Source organism: Saccostrea echinata, unplaced genomic scaffold (genome assembly GCF_033153115.1).
Source record: "Saccostrea echinata isolate AGI-Se365-2 ecotype Australia unplaced genomic scaffold, CSIRO_AGI_Sech_v1 ptg000046l, whole genome shotgun sequence".
Taxonomy (NCBI): domain Eukaryota; kingdom Metazoa; phylum Mollusca; class Bivalvia; order Ostreida; family Ostreidae; genus Saccostrea; species Saccostrea echinata.
In genome coordinates, this window is record NW_026889795.1 from 3,864,777 (window position 1) to 3,887,500 (window position 22,724).

Here is a 22,724-nt window from a genome sequence, read left to right on the forward strand (position 1 = left end):
TCAGTACCCCTAGACTCCTATAAATAGACAAAGTGATTAGCATTCAATACTAAAGATCAAGTCAGTATCCCTAGACTCCTATAAATAGACAAAGTGATTAGCATTCAATACTGAAGATTTTCAGATAAAAGTATTCAGTTAAGATCATGTCTATTGTGTACCTTTTAAACTCAAAAGACACAATTTTACTAAAACCTCATAAGATTGATCTTTTCACCCTAAAATTAAAACTACCTACATACAGATTTAAACTGTTTAAATAATCACTACTACTAGTAATTTAGCAATCTCTTCTTTCCTTTTTTTCTGGAGAGGAGGGGGCACATAAACCTTTCCTCAATTCTTATTAAAAAAAAAAATTAAATATTAAGTAACAAATCTACTACACCATATGCACACAAAGACTTCTGGTGTGATTAGAGGTGGTTGGTTTGTGGAACAATAGTACACAGAATGCACATACTACTCCCTTTTCTTGTTGATTTTGATTGTGAATACTGATATTAATGCAGCATGACCCTCTGTGTAAGGTAAATAACTCAATCTGATTAATCACTCTTTCCTTTATAAAAAGTTTCTTCAATTTTTCAACATTCCCCCTCCCAATATTGCCTGGTAAGGTATACTAAATTTGTTTCAATTTCACTCCAATATACATCTTCTTTTAAGGTAAAAGTAAAAAAAAAAAAAATACAGAAAAAATCCATTTCAGTGTGCAGCAGGTCATAATTTTTTTTCAGGATAAATACGCCAGCAAAGGACAAATTAATTGATTACATGCCATCTATTATCACCTAATAAGCTGCAGTGCAAGCAGACACTGACTGTCCTTACATCAACCTAGCTGAGAGGAAAACACATCCTTAAGACTTGCCTAACACTGCATCACCAAGTCTTAATCTTAACAAAATACAAAAGAGTGTGACATTCCATCACCGGAATGACGTACATGGATCCACTGAGAAGATAAATCACAGCTTACATGCTGTAAACAACACTACGGACATCGTCCGCCCCATCTGTGTATTTATAGCCTTGAGGATCAGAGTCACATCAAAGCTTCAACCCCAGCTCAAATTAGGTCTCATTAATAAAACATTCAGAACACCCACAGTCTGCAAAGAGCAACCACAAAAGGATTGAGAACTAATTTGGATCTTTTCAATTCATTCTGTGTAAATCTATTACCCCCATATGTAAATGTAAAGAGGATTGTAAGTATTAATTGAATATATACAGTTTACATCTAAGAATGTACTTTCTGAAGAGATGACAAAACATATTATTAAGACGCTCAATCTGATTTTTTTCTAGGCTTATCAGGGTTACTGACATTCTTAACTATAAACATGGCTACGAAATGGAAACAAACACTCAACTCACTTTGATTCTGTATATATCAAAAACCACATCAAAATAATCCTTTTAAAAATTGGTAACAGTTAGACCCATAAATAAGCCATCCAAACATTTGTTAAATTTTTGACCATCAGTCATGAGTGTCAGGTCTGAGTAATTAATTTGGTTACATTTTTGCAACAATCCTTTGTTGAAAATTTAGAATTATCCTGTGAAAAGAACCCGTCAAATCAGTATACCTTTATTAGTAAGTTTTAAACTTTAGGATGAGATGTTAAGAAATGAAAGTCTACTATCCTACTCTTACCACATGTAGACTCAACTTCTATATCATAACACCCTCACCAAATGAAAACTCAACTCTTTCAGCACACCTAAGCAAGTGAGGACTCGCTTCTTATCAGCACACCCTAATATATTAAATAAAGGCCAGATTCCTATCTGCACACCTTAAATGAAGTTGAGCCAGCAAACCAAACCAAAGGAAGCTTAACTCCTATTAAAATACATAACCAAGTGAAAGCTCAACTCTAAACAGCACAGCCTAGCCAAAACACCTTAATGAAATCAGGCTTTTATGCTTCACCTTACATGTAACAAAATGGAGCTATAAATTTTGTTTTATCATCACATCATCATTATTAGTAGATGTTTAATTCATATCAGCAGTCCCTATATAATGAACTCTTACTGGAACATCCAGACCAAGTGAAGGCTTGAATTCTATCAGCACACCCAATCCATATTAAGAATAGATGATAAAAAAATATGGATGCCTACATTGGTATATATTTTGGGACCTATTTTGGTCGTAAGTGATGCATATATCAAATTCTAAATTTAAAGGAGAGGACGTTCTAAGTTTTAAGAACTTGTGTCTGATCTGTTTGTTGTAACATCTAAACAATAAAATAAGTTCAAATCAAATTCTAAAATATTAAGAAATTGTAAACTTTTCTATGATGTTTAAAACTCTACCTTTCTGCAATCAACATTATAAATCTATTTATATACACTTTTTATCACTTTTTAGGACATAACTGTGAAATTTTGAATGAAAAATTAAAATCTAAGCAGTTAAACTTAATTATTACCTGGTATTCATTTTACCTTCAAATGTACATGACTAATTTCCAAACAAAGGGTTCCTAATTAAACAGACTGAACCTATCATCCTTCATTATTGATTGTGCAGAGAGAGTTTTACATAAACCAAAATCAAAGTTGAATTGAGGCAGTTTCCTCTAGGAAATGTGGTCATTTTTCCCAAAATAAACTAAATCTTCCCAATTTTTTTTTAAAGATTTCAATGTAAAACCTTCCCAAAATAGATGAAAAAGGCTGCCTTTTAAATATGGGTGAAAACACTGGTGTGACCCCTCAAGACCTTGTCCTGACATGGCATGTAATGTAATTGAGGAAATAGTCATTTACTGAACAGGAAGTCTGCGGAACCCCGTACTTCAAACGGAAGTCCCCGTAAGTGTTTGTGTTAATAAAGTTACATTGAGCAATTCTTTACCCCCCGCCTGGCACAGACAAAATTATTTATATCAACATGGATTAAAATCTTTGTGAAAAAAATATTGAATTCCTCATTCCCTTGTGAAACACTATGTAAACACAGTCATCGAGAAAATTAAATTTAGAAAGTTATATTGTAATACATGCAAAGCTGTTAAAATGAAGTAAATTCAGGTGAATATTCATTGAATGGTACAGTGCATCCTTGAATAATTCATGACAAAAAGTCTCCGAGTCATAAGGAACAACATGCATTAAAACTTCAGGATTTCTACAAAAAGATGTAATACATATTAGGAACTGTTTCCTCATCATTATGAAAGCTACTTGAAGTAAACGTTTAAGTAAATTGAAACTGTACATTTTTTAAAAAGCTGAATGCTTGAAATGATGGCAAAGTATATGATTTAAGTTACCAAAATTTCAATCAGTCCGCAATTAAGAAAAAATCTCCCGCAACACAAAAAACGTGGCTAAAAAAACAAGACACCTTCCACATGAACAGACAAATTCTTATGAGCCCTCAGAGAGCTTATATATATTAAAAGGACATAAAGTCTAACTATACATGACAGGGAAAGAGAATAAAAGCAATGTTAAACACCACACATTTGCCTTTATTGCTAATAAACTTTACCTCAGAAACAATATTTTGCATTGTCATGATTAAAGGCAAAAAAGAAAAAAATAAATCAATGATATGCTTGAAAGGGAGACAAAACTCATTTAAAATGCTGATTACTTTGAGAAAATAATGTAAGGATAAAAGAAACTTGCGGACCACTTATGTTCCACATTCCAATTTTCATCTCATTTTCAACCCGCCCACAAAACCTGCTTTTGTCGAAAGTACATTTCTAGCTCATATTTCCTATTTCCCATATCTATTACCACATAGTGTCCAGGTTGATAATACTAGCTTTATATTTTAAAAAAAAGTTTTAAAAAAACCCCTCTTTATATTAGAGTGCAATTTTGGATCAACTTTCGGCATTATAATGCAAATCTATCAATTCAAACACCATCCTTTATATTGCAGTCCATAATTCACCGTTTAAATGAGCCCTTTCTTTCACCTAGAGACAGTTTTTCCCCCAGCCGTAACTTGTCTATTGACCCTCTGCTGTGAGCTGAACATATTTCATTCTTTAATAGCGATGGAATTTCTACAGTAATCCTTTATTTAACATTGCTTTTTTATCCACATCAAGTCAAATGAATATTTAGAAGTGAAATCCCACGGAAAATAATGTACACTGTACAGTGAAATTCCCTAATTAGAATTTTTAATAATAATTTTTGTAAATTACAATTACATATATCATGTTATAAAATGTACATTCAAACTGTATGAGCACCTGGGATAGACATTAACTTTCAGATTCACTTGCCCGAAGGGCAAGTGATCTCAAACTTTGACTTGTCCGAATGCAAAACTTGGTTGCCCAAAATTAGGAAAGAATTTAAGAAGAAAATTATTAATTACTGTAAAGTTATGATAAGGAAAAAAAAATGACCAAATATACACTACTGTCAATTTGGAAAGTTGAGCTACTTGGAAAAAATTTTGATGCTGCATTTGTACATAAATGTATTATACCACTGTACTTGTAAATTAAACCTGTTGACACACACTGCCATGCAGCAATAACCCTTCGTTTCCATTTAATAAAATTCATATTTTTAAAAATTATTTTCGGTAGGATCCTTCTATGAATTGTGATTTTCAGAGATAACTGTGAAGCAACGCTAAAAGAAGATATTTGATACGAAACATACATCTTCTTGATCAGGATACATCGTATTCCACTGTACTTATATTCTGTGTGTGAATAAATAATCTAATTTCTTAAAAGAAGTTAACAAAATTTTGTTAGATGTAGAACATATTTACTATGAAAGAAAATAACGGACCCGATTATTAAATGAAATGTATAATCCAGAAACGCTAGCAAGGTATTCCGAATGCAAAAACATTTTTTGTCAGGTAAGTGGCAGAAATCAAGTGTTCAATTTATTGTTTTATTCATAAATTAATGTAAACTAAGTAAATATAAACATTTGTATGAGTAAAAATCACTTGCCCGAACGGACAAGTACGTTGACAATTTCACCTGCCCGAACTGAGAATTTACTTGTCCCAGGCAATCGGACAACCGTTAATGTCGATCCCTGAGCACAAGACAGACTTTCTAAATTCTGATACTCAATATAATACAAAGGCAATTTTACTATGACGAGAAAAATTTCAGTTGTCCTTCAGATAATTACAAAAAATTAATTTAAAAAAAATTAATGGACATGAAAAAACCATAAGGAACTTGTTGATTCGAGTAACTACATATACTTATTATGCCAGCCTGTGGCTTGTCACAGTATTTTATGATATACGACCCCTGCAATTCTGAATCATCCCACGAAATTCTATATATAGTAGAAATTCCAGACCCTCATTATGCTCCAGTGACATGCTGGTTTTATATAATTACTCCCTCTTATCTATTGGTTACAAGAGAAGGAAATATGTACTGCCTATTTTTTTTTTCAAAAAAATTGCAAAGAATGAGTCAGTTTTCTTTGAATTATCTGATATCAAAGTTCATAGAAGTGAAAGATTCATTAATAATGCTGTGTTAATGATAAAGCTAGAGTGTTATAGTAATTATCTTACCACATATCTGTGTACAAACCAAGAGGTTCATAGGACAGCACTTCTGGAGCTATGGAATAAAAGTAAATAAAAATTAATCACGTTAATTACACTGAACATGAACTTTTATCACCTTACACTACTCTATTTAAACAACATATCTAGTGTTAAACCATGGTAAGGTAACTCAACTAATAGATTTAATGATTCTCTTTGTAATGCCATTGGTCAATCCACTATTTACCAGATTTACCTACCCAAATAAATAAAGTACATTTAATTACCTATTCACATAATCAAGAGTACCTGTTATATACATAGCCACATTTTCAGGAGTACATGTTATATACCTATCCACATAATCAGGAGTACCTGTTATATACCTATCCACATAATCAGGACTACCTGTTATATACCTATCCACATAATCAGGAGTACCTGTAAAGTTATATACCTATTCACATTATAAGCAGTACCCATTATATACCTATCAATATAATCAGGAATATATGTTATATACCTATCCACATAATCAGGAGTACATGTTATATACCTATCCACATAATCAGGAGTACTAGTTATATACCTATCCACATAATCAGGAGTACTTGTTATATATCTATCCACATAATCAAGAGTACTTGTTATATACCTATCCACATAATCAGGAGTACCTGGTATATACCTATCCACATAATCAGGAGTACCTGTTATATACCTATCCACATAATCATGATAATCAAGGGTACTGTATACCTACCAATTCAACAGGGGCACCTGCTCTATATACTGACATAATCTGGAGTAACGGTAATGTCTCTTATATTATTCACTGTGTAAACTAGACAGGCAGACCCTGTACTATATACCTACCAACTCAACAGTGGCACCTGCTATATATACCTACCTACATAATCTGGAGTACCAATGATGTCTCTAATATCCTCCCCTGTGTTAACTAGACAGGCAAAGCCGAGATCACAGACTTTAATATCCCCATGGGGAAATGGCTTTGTAAATAATATATTCTGGGGCTAGCAAAAACAAAACAAAACAAAATCAAACAACATTTAGACATTTTATTCCTAATAATGAAATTATGTGAATATCATTTAGCATGTGCATGTCTGTGTATGTGTGTGCAAGCTTGAATCAGAACCACCTTAAGCAAAACTCTCTCTCTCTCTCTTTCTCTCTCTCTCATAGAATGACTGGTATTTTGTATTGTACAACCACAGCTCATGCTAAACATAAAACCCGGACACTTTCACTTCACCTCCCACCAAACAAACTAACCATGATCAAGATGAATAGACTGGCATGACTTTATTGTACAACAAGATTTCAATTAAAAAACGCCACAGTGATCTGTCATGTTAGGTTATTCTAGAGCTGGTCAAATATCGGATCCTCCTCTCCCCTACATCTGCTTACAACTATCTAACAACTGGTCACATATCGGATCCTCCCCTTCCCTACAGCTGTCACAGCCCTGCTTACAACTACCTGACAACTGTCAAACCTTGTTCCTATGCTCTTTAAGGGCTTTAGTGGTTTTTTTCTTTTTAATGAGTAACAAAGAAAAAGGTAAACGAACTTCTAACATAGATTGCTAAATATTTTTTTCCCTTTTTTGTTTTTGTTTTTATACATTAGTGTGTATATTTTCAAAAACAACAAAGTAAATATTAAGTAAAAGCTTTGCTTCATGGTTCAGAAAAATGTAAAGTTATGTTCTGCATGTTTTGTAATTTTTCTATTTTCCACACTTACTAAGCTTTTTTTTTGCACATCTTCACTTCATAAAGGTACACTTTTAACATTTATGAGCAATATATGGCCTCCATTAAACACTGCAAAAACTGAACATCTTAACCAATCCTGAACCTGCCATTGCAGTTAAAATGAAGTTTAATGAAGCCTCCAATACTTTTACGACCACATTAACAGAGTATAAACCTTTCTTCTTCACCCACATGTCACCTCCCCCCTTTTCTTCAAAACTCATAAGCATGAGTTATAGTCGGCAGGCAATAAAACTTTCTCTACATATATAGTCTGCCTCTATACAAGTTTTTAAATGATCCTAATAAAAGTCCTTGGGGACAAATTCTCTTTGTCTGACAGAAAGAGCTCTAAAATCAACACTCTTCAGCAAAACTCAATTAAGAGAGTCTAGACCTTAGCAATTTGTCTTCCAATCAGATAAGGAACACAGTTGCAGACTTGGGTCTTTTCTTGTTTTGTTCTATGGTCCAAAAGTTCCTTCACACATAGACAAGAATTTGACTGGTTCTATCAAGAGTAAAACACAAAAGGCTCTTACTTAAACTTAACAACATAATTAATGTTCAGACTGAGTGGATAAATTTAAAGGATGCAACCCAGCTGATTCTAACAGTTGTTGGGTCTTTATACTTTTGACTTTTCACTTATCATGTACTTGTTAACTCCTTTACGTGCTAAAATTGGTTAGCACAAAAATATCTCATAAAGATCTACACTTTAGAAGTAAAAATTCTTCCTTATGATTGGCAGCTCTGAAGTAGTGTGTCAGCTACGTCTGCTTGACTTCAACATGCTCAAAAAGTATGCAGTACATTTCTTTTTATCTTCATTTACAATGACCAACCAGAAAATGACACTCTAGCGACCACACATTTCCATGTACATGTATACATGATCATTTAATATTTCAGTTTTTGTACATGATCATTCATGCAGCAATTCATATAAAAAAATATATTTTCCCATTCATATCTATTTCCTCCTTATAAAATATGAACACGATTTTTAAAAAAATATATATTTTGGTACATTATTCAGTGGCCAGTTTCTGCTATTAAGCAACATAAGCCTGCCAGTTGAGACCCCTTTCCCGATTCCAATAAGAGACAGAAAGCTGTCATTTGTTAAGCTTTACCTTAAGATCTAAGTGCACTATATTTCTTTCATGGAGGTAGTCGAGGCCCTCTAGGATCTGTGCCAGGAATCGGACCACGTCAGCTTCACTGAAGGACTCCTCTATCACACACTCTGTGAATAACTCGCCACCAGCACAACTGGAAATATAATACAACACTGTGAATAGAATGTATAACACATACAACACTATGAAGTAAATATATATAACTACTGTAAACCAACTATTATTCGCAACAATTTTTATTTGCGATTACTCGGTTTCAAACTTATCCGTGGCGAGTAAGTTTTGCTACTAAGGAAATATTCTACATCAATACATAATGAAATAAATAGTTTGCAGCAGGAAATAATCGTGAGTGAAGCAGGGTTGCGAAACTCGCAAATATTTCTTGTACACGAATAATAGTTGGTTTACAATATTATAATAGAAAGTTGCAACAAAACACAGTTCAACCACTGTAAGTAAATCATTTTGCAGAAGCTTGTCACCTGTCTTTTATTTTACTACAAGCTTGGCTTTAGATTTTGAGCTGTACTCAATAGACAATGATTATTATGCGCTGGTTTGAATATTTTGATGTTTACTAACTATTAAGTGATGAGTAAGCCACATTTGAGATTTTATGAATGCCAAAGTACTTGTCTGAGATCTGAAACTGATAAACTTCGATCTCTATGATGAGAATGCATGACTAATTTCAATGTGATGAACATGAGCTGAAATCTGAGATTGACTAATTACTATGTAATGAATATGGATTAAAATCTTCGACTTACTACTCTGTGATGAGTATGAGTTGAGATTGACTTACTACTCTGTGATGAGTATGAGCCGAGATCTGAGACTGACTTACTACTCTGTGATGAGTATGAGCTAAGACTGACTTACTACTCTGTGATGAGTATGAGCTAAGATTGACTTACTACTCTGTGATGAGTATGAGCTAAGATTGACTTACTACTCTGTGATGAGTATGAGCTGAGATTTGAGATTGACTTACTACTATGAGTATGAGCTGAGATTAACTTACTACTCTGTGATGAGTATGAGCTGAGATTAACTTTCTACTCTGTGATGAGTATGAGCTGAGATTGACTTACTACTCTGTGATTAGTATGAGCTGAGATTGACTTACTACTCTGTGATGAGTATGAGCTCAGTTTGCGTCTCAAACACTTCTTTGAGATCCACAAGTCTGGGATGCTCTAACCCAAGCTCTAACATGACCACCTCTCTAAGGATTTCATCACGACACGACTTTCCTTTCCGTCGCTTGCGGATAAATTTGGCCGCTACCTCTTCGCCTGTTTCATTATTGATACACTTGCGTACCACAGCAAACTTCCCTCTGAAAAAATAAAGACAAAACAAAATTATCATTACCGGTGACTACAGATCATTTTTTTATTCATTACTTTAGGAAGTCATTCTTACTATTAAAGCTATATTATTCATTTGTTCGTGTATAAATGAGGCTATCATCATGATCATGAAACTTGCAACCAATTACTTTAGTCTGTGTGTGTGATTATGGGGGGGGGGGGGGGGAGGGAAGGAATAAAGGATAAATATTAAATAAAAGGCACACTACAACTTGTATAAAATTTATACACTAAATATCTTAAAAATTCATTTTGAACATCACATAAAACCATTACCAATGACTCATAGTATTATAACTCCACACATGTACATATTGAAGCTAACTCAGCTTTAAATGTTTCCACACCATGCACAGATCCAGGATTGTTTTCTCAATTATTCAGGGGGGGGGGGATATCCACTTAAAAAAATCAAACTCTGAAATCCCCCATTTAAATATGCACATATTGAATTGTTTTAAATAAATGTAGTATTCAAGGTAAATGGTGCATTATTATACACAATTTATAAACAATTTGAAATGGATGTAAACATGTGTAATATCATAATGTATTTAATGTTGATAATTACCTGAAATTTCATATTTTAATTTATATTTAACTAGCTCAATTATGATGAAACCTTTCATTTGATTTAACTCAAGTATACATCTAATACAAATTTATAGGATTATAAATTCAACATGACAAAAGATCATTATAATTTTATATTTTAGTTTTATATAGAAGGATAAAATTGAGCAAAAACACCATTATGCAGCAACATATGCATACGCAGTGTCAGAAAATTTGCAATGAATTTCTTTGTAAAGAATTTGAATTACCTCCATGCACTAAATTGTTATGTACAGAGTTTTTAAATCTGTCTACCTTGCAAAAATTGCATTTTAATTTAAACCCGGTGAGATTTTAAACACCTCTTTATGGGGGGCTCTACTTCACTATAATTTTCAATCTCTCTTCAAGGTACTGTTTGATTTTTTTTTTAAACCCCGACTTTAAAACCACTTAATCAATTTATAGTAGAATTGCAAAAAATATTCCTTTCCCAAACCTTTCTAAATTTGCCAATCAAATGGAATATTGCACAATGCAAATTGCTTTTCTCAGAATAATATGAAAATGTGACTTTAAAAAACTCACAATGGAAACAACTTAACATTTTGCATCCTGGTGACTATAAATTGATTTAAATAATTCAATCCATCTTAATAATTTCCTCTTCATAAATAAGCAAAAGGAAGAAAATACAAGTGACTAGCTACCTCTAGATAATTTATTCATTTGAATCAATATCAAACATAATAATACAATCACCAAGTGTACACTGTAAATGGGAATTCCCATTATTTCTTCTTCTTCCCCTTCTTATTTTGGGGGGTGGGTGGGTAGGGAAGGGGTGGGGGTGGTGGTGGTGGGGGGGGGGGGGGATATAGATTGAAAAGAAATTCCTATCTTTAAAGTTCACAGAGTGACACTGCACAGGAACTTGACACTTCCTTGCACTTCCAGAAAAGTATAGAATATATAGTAAAAAATTTATCCATAAATCTCCAGCAATTAATGTTTACTCAACCTGAATAAATGTAGTATTAAATAATACAATATTTCTTAAGATTAAATAATATTTTATTAATTATTAGTCATGTTAGTAGTGTAATATTTTCTCAACCTAAGGAAATGTGATATTAATCACACAATTTCAACTGAATCAATTGACATTCTATGTTTATCTTCAGGCATTTGCGTTTCAAAACACGTAGATTATTATAGAATTCCATACTCAAAGACTTGCATTACCATTCTATCTCTTTAAGGAGATGTGAACACATAAATCTGACCTTGACAGCCAATTAAAGGGTCAATCACAATGTCAGAGATAAGGGAGGAATTCCAAGTACCCCTCATGTTCAATACTTAATCATATTTAAAACCACCCATTAACAATGACCATAGTAAGAAATCGCTCACTCATCCTACACAAATATTTACAATACAATGGCTATCAGATCCTCAATCAATCTTCTAATTAACCACAGAACAATGCTGGGATTGAATTGTGGGTGATCTTATGTGTAGAGCAATCTGTCCTCTATTAACATGATTAATGTAAGGATCAAAATGTTTAAAATCATGGTATTCCTTTATATTATAAAATCACACACTCTGAGACTTAGATACAAGTATTGGGATACATATATTACAGTTAAATTCTAAAGGACATTTGCTGCTCACTAAAATGAAATTTTTTCTTTAAGATGATTTTTGATTGAAATAATAACTTAATATTCAAGCAAATATAGTATATGATATGGGCGACATTGGGACAAATCTGCACTGACTGCAGTATCAGAGATGAAAATTAAATAAAAGGAAACATACTGAATTATCAATTATACTGAATTAACTCTCTTTGCAGAGTAGACATTCCTCCTTAAATCTCATTGTCAAAAATGAAAATTAAATAAAAGGAAACATACTGAATTATCAATTATACTGAATTATCTCCCTTTGTAGAGTGGATCATGTGGATACTCCTCCTTAAATCTAAAGAGTACAGTTGTACTCTCTCTGGTATCTTGAACATGTTGAACACTGAAATCTCAAATACCATGTACATGATTCTTTATGTATTTTAGCCTCAGTATCTTGAAGCTTCAGACACCTCTTAGTTTTTTACTAGCTGTCCCTGAATTATTTTGAAATAACTTAAACTTTGACCGTATAACAAACATACAGCGCTCATCAACACCTCATTTTCAGGATCATATTTGCAATTCTCTGCACTTTAATGGCAATGGCACTAACTGAAAGAAGAGTTCCAAAGTACCAAAAACTATAAATACAAAAGCTTATCAACATTTAAATTCAATACACCAACACAGACATTAAGAAATGATAACCATGATAATCAGCAAAGCTTGTGAAAGTAGAGGTGAACAAGAGATTTTACAAAACTCCAAAGATTAATCTGTAACACTCATCAATGTCTGATCCCTTAGATTTTCTGCTTGAAAGCTTCTACACCAGATGATTGAGAGTAGAGAACCTGGATAAAGATAAAGCCTGCATGTTAAGCTTTAGCAGATGTCCTGATTAAAAAACTCCATATCATTCTGAAGTCAGTCCATGTCAAATAATGCTGGCTCCAGTAGGAGCTTTATGTCGATTAATCAAAACAGGAGGTGTAGTTCCAGCCATTAATTACAGAAGCTTAGATGTATGAAATTGTGCAGATGTCAACACATGCTCTTAATTAGATGTACATTCATATATAATTATAAATGAACCTGTTATTCATACATATCCTTTAGTGTTTCGCTATTATGTTTTTGTATAAAGAATAATTTTACTTCACTGAATACCAGTACAGTGGAGCCTTGTTAACACGGCCGACAAAATCCGGACGCTTCACCTTCTGGACAAAATTGTGAGGAACACTTTGTACCTAGTATATATATTTATATACATACCAAGTAAGTTGAACTTCGGTATCTTGAACACCGCTATCTCGAACATCATGGATAAGTCAAAGTGAATTGGAAGTCCAAACCTCATTTTCTTGAAGTATTTTACTATCAATATCTCGAAGTCTTGGATATTTTGAAGTGTTTTCTTGGACCCATAGAGTCTGAAATAACGAGGCTTGACTGTACGTCTCAGGTATCCGGAAGCTTCAATAATCCAGACAACTTGATAGGGAACACAAGCATCAGAATTATAAAAGGAAGCTCGCCTGTATATATACATGGAAGTAATTAAATATTGCTCAACAGAAAAACAAAGGAAGAGGGTGCTCTTGTTTTCCTTTTTGCCCCTCAGTTTTGTAATTTTTGTGGTCAGACAGCTGTTCTCCTTTACTGTTAATTTATGGACCACGAGAAATGTGACCTTGTGGACTATAGCGATGGCTCTTGTCTGTCGCAGTGTAACATCCCAAACCACACAGAAGACATTGACTCCATATAAACCAGGTGGACTATCTAGAGGAATTGGGACAAATTCTCATCTGATGAGTCACAGAAACTTAAGGCTGTCTACATATAACATGTACAAGTATATAAAGAAAGGAAGACTAGAAATCTGGAACACAGTAGACCTATAGACCATATAAACTCACCATACAAACCCATTTCTTGTCAACCTTGTATGACAGAAATGCCAATCAGTTGCATGCCAAAATTGTTAATTATTGCGGTTATATGTTATAAATTTACTTTAATTGGGTTAATCACTTTAATTGTAAAAACTGTCATTAAGTTCATTTTTTAAAGAAAATTTACTGACAAATTTTGAGAAATCATGGTTAATAATTCACTTTGGAAAATGACATTACACTGCATGTATATATGGAAAAGAATATTAACATGTGACAATTTAAGCATTTAATACCATCTGAATCTATGATTCAATGACTTACAGATTCTGAGAAGGAAGTATTGCTACTCTGAACATGTCCATGCATGATGTTATGACCTCAAATATATGTACAGGTGACTCTCGATGGCTCGAACTCCGATCTCTCGAAGTTCTCTATCTCTCGAAGTGAACCTCCGATCCCGTTTTTTTCCTCTATATAACTAAGCAAATTTACTTCCGATCTCTCGAACTTCCAATCTCGAAGTTCTCTATCTCTCGAACCAAGACTTGGGTCCCGTTACACACATTTCATTGTTTTTTGCTCTCTATCTCTCGAAGTTTTGATTGCGCGTGTGTATACACGCCATTCAAGCGTAAAAAATTGCAGCTTGGACTCACCTGGATAACAGTGAACGCCTGGGGCTGGCATGGTGTTAATTGGGTGTTTACATAGATGACACTATACCTGTGAGCATCCGAGTGTTGATATAAATAATTAATTGGTTATAATTGGTAAATCATAAACGAAGTGCCTCACAACTTATTTTTGACTTGACAGCGCGACGAAAATTTTTAGAAAATAATTTAAGAGGCGTGTCAATAATTTTCCATGGATTATGAAGTTTTATTAGAGTGTACATGATCCCAGTATGACAAACATTGCACAAGAAATCCTATCTCAAGAATTAAATACCGATCAAGTACCCGAATAAGACGGGGGGCAGGGGGGGGGGGCACATCGACGATCGCTATTCAAGTTTTATGTAATCATGAAATGAGAACAAATAAATATTGAAACTTAAAGGGATCGTTTTATTTATTCAAAATACGATCATTGTTGTTGAAATCAAGTGAATTACCTGTAAAATACGAATGAAAACATGCAATGATATTATCAATACATACTTCCGGTATTTATAATAGTAGAACAATGATGATCGGAACTGAAAATTCCGGATTTTATTCACTTTCTATCTCTCGAACCCCTCGATCTCTCGAACTTTTCTTGCGGTCCCTTGAACTTCGAGAGATCGAGAGTCACCTGTACTTCTATTTTCTATATCTACTGTAAAATCACTTATTTTTGTGGGTCAAATGGATGAAAGAGTGTCGAGTTATTGTACATATGAAGTTTTACATTTTGTGGAAGACAAGAATTTCGTGGATCTCTCTATACACAAAAACAATGAAAATTAAAAAATTAACCCCCCCCTCCAAAAATGAGTGATTTCACAGCAAACATATGCAAAGCATGCCTGAAAATGAAATTCCACTTTCCTTATATTGGCCAAGCTTCATGATATTAAATTCATTTTGAGCGTGAACTTGAGGTCCGATATGAAATCCTCTGTACAAACAATGTTTTCACTTCACTCAGTGGACACGTAAGACCACTGGCCTGAGATAATATTGGACGACACAGGTGATTCTATGCAACAAATCCTCCTTCAATTCTGGCCAAATATTTTCTCATTTAAATGCTGGAGGAGACATACTTGTTCTGGATTTCAAAAATTTCAGCCGGGATTAAATTCTGAATGCCTATTAGTACAGAAATCAAAATGAACTTTTGAATAGACTTGGGAGGGAAAAACAATGCGAAGGAAAATATTTACCAAGGACCTGACAAAAGAAAAGTTAAGCCATCATAAGTGTTTCTTATTTAGAAGATATATTACTTCCACTGAATTAGATTGAGACATAAAGTCATTACATGCAATGGATCCTTAAGAATAATGAAGATATTATATCCTTCGCTTGCTTTATTGAAATTTAAAAAAAAAAAAAAAAAAATACAACATGAATACAAATACTTTGCTTTTAATTATTGAAAAATTCTGAAAATGTTACAAGTTCCAATAAGGCTGGCAAAAAATATATTGGTAACAAAAGACAGCTATGTTTTGCATTGTGTAGAAATTACATAATACTGTGTAAGTTATGTAATACTGTGTTTATTTATCAGCAAAATATATCAGTTTACACTGTCTGTATTCAAAAAGAGGTTCATTTTCTGTGATTGCATGAAAAAAGAATCGTAGAGAGGTTCCAACTGAGAATGGATGATGCTGGTGCACTTCTTGTCTTTGATACACACATTATACGTCAAGTATACATGTATGATATAAATATATACATATACATGTACATGTATGTATATACCTTGTACATGAATTTACCTTTAAGGATAGAAATCCTTAATGGCCAGAGAAAAAAAATTCTTTCTTGCCTGCTCAATGTTACACTAGTACTTCAAAGAAGTCAAATTGCTTTGACAACCCACTGTAACCTAGGTCATAATGGCAATGGACCAGAATAAAACTTTTATCAATACACCAACATCAAAGCCAATTTCACCGGTGGGGGTCCGTGTGTGGTAAAATCAGGATACGAGGGCTGTATAACCATACAGAGGGTGATATCATAGCTCTATCGCCCCACACTAGTCAGCATTTTGTTGACACTCTGTGACAAAGGTCAGATTTAAGGAGAGAGTTAATGGTCATTAGGGACGGATAACGGCTAATCAACTACACCTGTAGATGACATATACCTGTACAGGTGAAAACATGCACAGCTCTTTAGGAAATACACAACAGGGTCACTCCAACTAATGCACTGGGCATCTTGTGGCTTTGTGTATAACGTACAATGTACAAGACAAGTGCATTCAATTTACCTTAATCTTGCACACTGTATACATGGACAAATTACAAAGTTTATATTATGCCAATTGCCAAATCTGAAATAAAAATCTGTGCTAGTATGGTATTCCTATTTGATTTATGAATAAATCTTGTATTTATAATTAACTACTGCAAGTTCATGCATTCTCTGCATAATATATATATAATTCTTCATTCATAATTCAAGTGTGCTTCCTATCTCTCTCTGATTCATTCAAATCTAAGTGAATTACAAAAAGAAAGTTTCAGATAATAACCATGATAAACTTGAAATATATCCTAATACTTGGAAGTTTTACATGTTTTATATGATGTCTGATTTTTTTTTTAATCCTGGTGACTAACCACTTGCCTTTATCAGATCTGTGTGAAGTGTTGCCTGTATTTTATCAGTTCAGATTTAAATTGACTTCCTTGTTTAATGCCCTAGAACCTTCAAGCCCATTTTTGACAGATTACATAATACACTGGTTATAAGATTACGAAAATGTGTACACACTGCACAACTCTAAAGGGTTCCTTGAACTGAAACAATGATCGGTAGTGTCACAATGGTGGATATCTCTCCAATCTAATATTGCTTTCATTGCTGTCTCAATTCAAATTCTGTAACTTATCAACAATCAGAGATCTGTATTCTGTTTTAATGAGATTTTATCATTTGAATTTATTTTAATTGACCAAAATCAATCTCCAAATTTTGATATTTTCTATCTTTCTGCAAATCAAAGAAACTGCAATTATCTATAATTTAAAATATTCTACTCGTGAATGCATATACATTGAAGTATGTAGAGGCAGTACACAGTGACATGATTGACCCCGAGTTTCTGATGAAGGTTACATCTATAATGCCTAATATATCTATATCTATATATATATATATATATATATATATATATATATATATATATATATATATATATATATATATATATATATATATATATATATCTTTTTTGAACATGTTGAATGGCAATCCCTTATAATAAATTAAACATGTTTTAGCAAAATATGTCAAAATTTGTAAGTGGTGCCTTCCTGCTCTTTTGGCTGAATTTAGAATTCTCAGAACATACATTTTCTTCCTGAAACCATCATTCATAATACCATGTATTGAATACTATATATTATATAATTACGTTTAATGTATCAAATGTAAAGATACACACAGTGCACAGGTTCGTGTATGAATCCGAACTACAGCAATTTCAAACTTAAACTGAATTTTTTTTATGTCTTACTAATATTGAGCATACATCATGTACATTGTATTATTTTTAAGTTCGATCCACATGAATTCTGTAAAATGCAATTTTTTGTGTTTAACTGTTCATATAACTTAATCTTGTGCCTTGCAACTTACCAAACTGAAAAAGATTGTAATATGTTTTTGTCTAAGAAATTTATCATTGAACATGTTGAATGTCAACTATAACCATGATAACAGAAATCTGGATAAACACTGATAAATTCAGATACTCAATAAGGAAATACTGCAGAAACACAAATTTTCATGGGGATAAAATTTTTGTTGATTTGTCATCTAAAAAGGTTTCGTGGGCATTAAATTTCTTTGTTTTGAAAGTAACTCTATTCAATATAACTCATATTAATATAGTCATATAAAAATTACGTTGATAGTTAACAATGAAACAAACAAAATTTAATTAATCCCCAATGAATATTTCAGCTTTTACAGTATATTTCATGATTCAATCAATTTGGACAATATGTTACATAAAATTTCTCTTTTTATAAGTCTCTATTATGATCTTTATGATCATTGGCTACACTTGTAGACAAAATATTCCGGTTTCAAGGAAAAATATTTCCCTTGTGTAAACAAGAGACACAAAAGAAACGTCCAAGGAAAGAATTTTTATCTGGAAAGTAAAAACTGAGAAAGCTTTAATCCCAAGTATCAACATACATTTAAATAAACTAGATCATCTGAGCCCTTTAACTGACTGAATTATAAACAGCTGAAGTCTCCCTCAGGGTCTACAGGAAGGCATGTCAATTATCTAGACTTTCTATAGACAAAAATAAAACCTCTATCTCCATACTAAATCTTACTAGAGATGAGTTTGCAGAAAGAATGGCGTCTGTCTACAAAACTAAATCCACTTCATGCAATGCAAACCTATTAAGAGGTGAAGAATCTAAAACTTAGACAGCACCTGTTAAAATCTTTATTTGTTCCTTGTTTGATTTGTGCTGGGGGGGGGGGGGGGGGGGAGGGGGGGATAAAATTAGGAGCTGACATTTTAGGCCCACCCCACATCCCCACCAATTTATCCACCATGGAAGAAGTGATGCAATATGTGAAGGCCACATTCTAAATCTCGTGCACATTTATATAAATACAAATGAACTAATAATTAAAGGTATTACAGTATAGGAATTAATTATAATTACACACTGTTTACATTTACCTGTATATAAAAGGTAATTACAAATGTTAATTAGATTAAAGGATTAGCCTACTTAGAAACAGGTGCTATATAACCATTGTAAATATTACATAGTTGTACTGTACAATTGACCATCAAGTTAGACACCTAGAAAGTAACACACGGTATCTCTAACTGTTAAATTAAGTGGAAGGGGCTCTCAAGGGGAGGTAATCAGATTAGAATTAATGTTACACTGACATTCATGCCCCATTTACTTACACTGTATGTATTGAAAGCTTACTAGTAACAGTTAGGTCCCTGATGCTCTTTGATAAGTAGACCATATCCATTTCTGATGTACTGATAGTATAGTGTGTATATACCTGTTTGAATTACTTTTACGTTGTTAGGGGACTTTGTGCATGTATGCATATCATATAGAATTTGCCTTACTCGGGGAAATGGGCACTTACAGACTAAGTGAGAAATGGGGAAAAGTATAACATGTATATTGCAGGAAAAAACTAAGAAAGTGTACAACATGTACAAGATGCAGGTGCGGATCCAGGATTTTTTTCCGGGGGGGGGGGGGGGGGTCCTTCTCCAGTCAAAAAAAAAATTCCAGCCCAAAAATTTCTTGACAAGCAAAAAAAAAATTCCTTTCCCTATCTATTTTTTATTTGCTTCAGTATATATATTTAATACCTCTGCAAATTCTGAGGGGGGGGGGGGGGGGATATGGTTGGATCCCTCAACCCCCCTCTAGATTTGTGCATGCAAGATGGGATTCACTGTTGTCACTGTTCTCTAAATATATTAGTTTATAAATTTCTTTGAAAATAAATATTAGGAAATTGACAAAAAGTGTGCAAATATGTATAATCTCTGGGTTCCTAATATTTTTTTTTACAAAGAAATATTCAAATAAAAATTTTTAAATTATATCCTTCCGATCACAATTGCCTTCAAAGTGAGTTTGGTTTCCCCTTTTCCAAAACAGCTTTTTCCCTTAAACATGTTTTTAAAAAAAAAATGTCCTTCTCATAAAATGACGTAAATCAATAAGCAACAGGAGTAATAACAAGAATAATATTGCAAGTAATGAAAGTCACACAGAATAGAAAAAAAAATAAAAAATAAAAACATTGACAGATGCTATGACCTGATACAAGTTCAAAAGATGACAAGATAACACAACACGATAACACAACATAACATGACCATGATTACATAGGAAACATCATGTCACCAGTTATCATAAATCACCATCTGTTTGTCTTCAACCGGGAGATTTTACTTTCATATTTGAAAGCTGATCAATGGAAGCCTTAGGCTTTATATATTATGATGTGCTTTTCATAGTCTGGTGTTTGAAATATGTGCATTTTAAACATATGCTTGAGTGCATGATTATAACTTCCTGTATATGAATCATTATGCAGAGATCTCTACATTGTACATATTACATGTAGAGGTTATACAACATAGTATGATATACACATGCCAATTATTAAACATTTTTACGACTGGAATGACAAATACCCTAAAAAGTTGATGAAGCAATGAATCATCAGATTCTAAATGTTATTTAATTCCTGAATCAAACTTTCCACTATCAGCAAACTGCACATGGAACAAAATAATTCCGAGTTCACACAATCAATGGCTTACACTCTAAGAACAAAGTCACGATATACTTCCATGTTCTGATTATGCTTCACTGTCTGAAAACTTGCCGCAGTATGAATGGGATTGTTTGGAATCAATTTTCACATCCGCCCAATCTTAACCACTCTTAAGAGTCTGTAAGCACTAAGTACTAGGAGTAATAACAAAAATAACAAAGTAACAAAAGTTCAGTAATCTTCTTAAATAATAAGTATCTGATCAACTTTTGCAGCAAAATCAATTTTAAAAAAAATATTACATGTTGATGCAGATGTGCGACACTGATACGATACAGAAAAATAAATACACTCACGTGTATTCAAATGGTTAAATACATTCATTCTACACCATGTACATAAAAATTAGCATTCATGTGAAAAATACCATAAATACCATGCTAAATCAAAATATCTTGTAATAATGATGGAATAATGTAAATTTCAACTGTTGAAATCTAACAAGATCATCTATATAATCTTCTGTAACAATTCCCCTTCTGCTTTAAATTTAATATATTAATGATAAAATATCTTGGAATGGCTTATAAACATGATAAATGCAGTCATAGATGGAGGTTCAGCTCCAAAATTCCAATCACCAAGGGGAAAAAGACTGATTTATATATAATATGTAATCCTGTACATGTAGGACTGTCATCATAAAATATCCAGTGTAATTCTATAGCCATCAGAAAAAGTCACCCATTTAAATAGACCAAAAAAATTTACCATTATTTTGTCATAACTTGCCAACGATTTCTAATTCCCTCAAACTTGATAATTAGGTATGCATTCCTAATTAACATACTGCATAACATGGTGATAATATGGCTTTACCTCTGTGCTCTAATTTCTAGCTTATGAATTAAGATTCAAATATTCTAAAAACAGGAGATCATATTTCTATTCAACAGTCTGAGTCAGAAAGAAACCATGCATCTCAAGATATCCAAACAAGGACAATCAGCTATACATGCAGTGTCGTCATGATAAATCCAAGTTGTATATGAAATATACTGCGTATATATATGTTTTACACGCATTATTAAAAAATATTTTTCTTGTTTAAAAAAAACAAAAAAAAAACCATCCACTGATTTCACCCTAAGTGACATTGAGAGAAGAATTAGTTGCAGCGAATATCCATATATATATGTGCATTTAGGCTTTGTAAGAAAAGGAACCACGTCAGCTGCGCTGTGCAGTTAAGATATTTATCACTGGTACTTCTCCATACAAATCAATAAATTGATTGAACATTCTGCAAACTTAACCAAGCTTATCAAAAAAAATATGTACGCTCAACAAATAACAAAAAATTGAGTGATATTAAAATATATATACGTTAAATTTAAAAATATATAAAATGATATCTATATTGTCATTCCCAAGGACTTCCAGATTATCTGAACCATATCCATGTTTCTGATTTGTTTGAAGACGGCCTCTTGATGATTATTTATAAGTAATATACAGGAAACTGTTCAAAGGACAATATACTATTCTCATGGTTCTTGACAAAGATATGATGAATATTACAACAGACGATATACATGGATCAGATTGATAAGTGATCCTAAGTACACAAATAATCATCCGATTTTTCACTAAGCCCAGGCCATAAATATTTGAAACAAAGGTATAATTACCACTGTTGACTTGTTGTCATCATAGCATGACTAAAGTATCTGATAAAAAGTTTAATTTCACATCCTAAAGTGAACACCTTGATAAATTGATAAGGAAGAAAATGACTTAGAATGACGACAAT

At 32.8% G+C, this 22,724-nt stretch overlaps 1 protein-coding gene across 1 annotated transcript in view; it reads right to left on the reverse strand.

Moving 5' to 3' along the window:
- LOC133201879 (serine/threonine-protein kinase 17B-like) overlaps positions 1-22,724 on the reverse strand; it is a 28,914-nt gene that overhangs the window by 5,127 nt on the left and 1,063 nt on the right. The window contains exons 2-5 of the mRNA XM_061337672.1: positions 9,595-9,807; positions 8,457-8,595; positions 6,441-6,567; positions 5,555-5,603 (exon numbers count right to left, since the gene is read on the reverse strand). Coding sequence (XP_061193656.1) covers positions 5,555-5,603; positions 6,441-6,567; positions 8,457-8,595; positions 9,595-9,807 — 528 coding nt within the window. The remainder of the gene's footprint in view (positions 1-5,554; positions 5,604-6,440; positions 6,568-8,456; positions 8,596-9,594; positions 9,808-22,724) is intronic.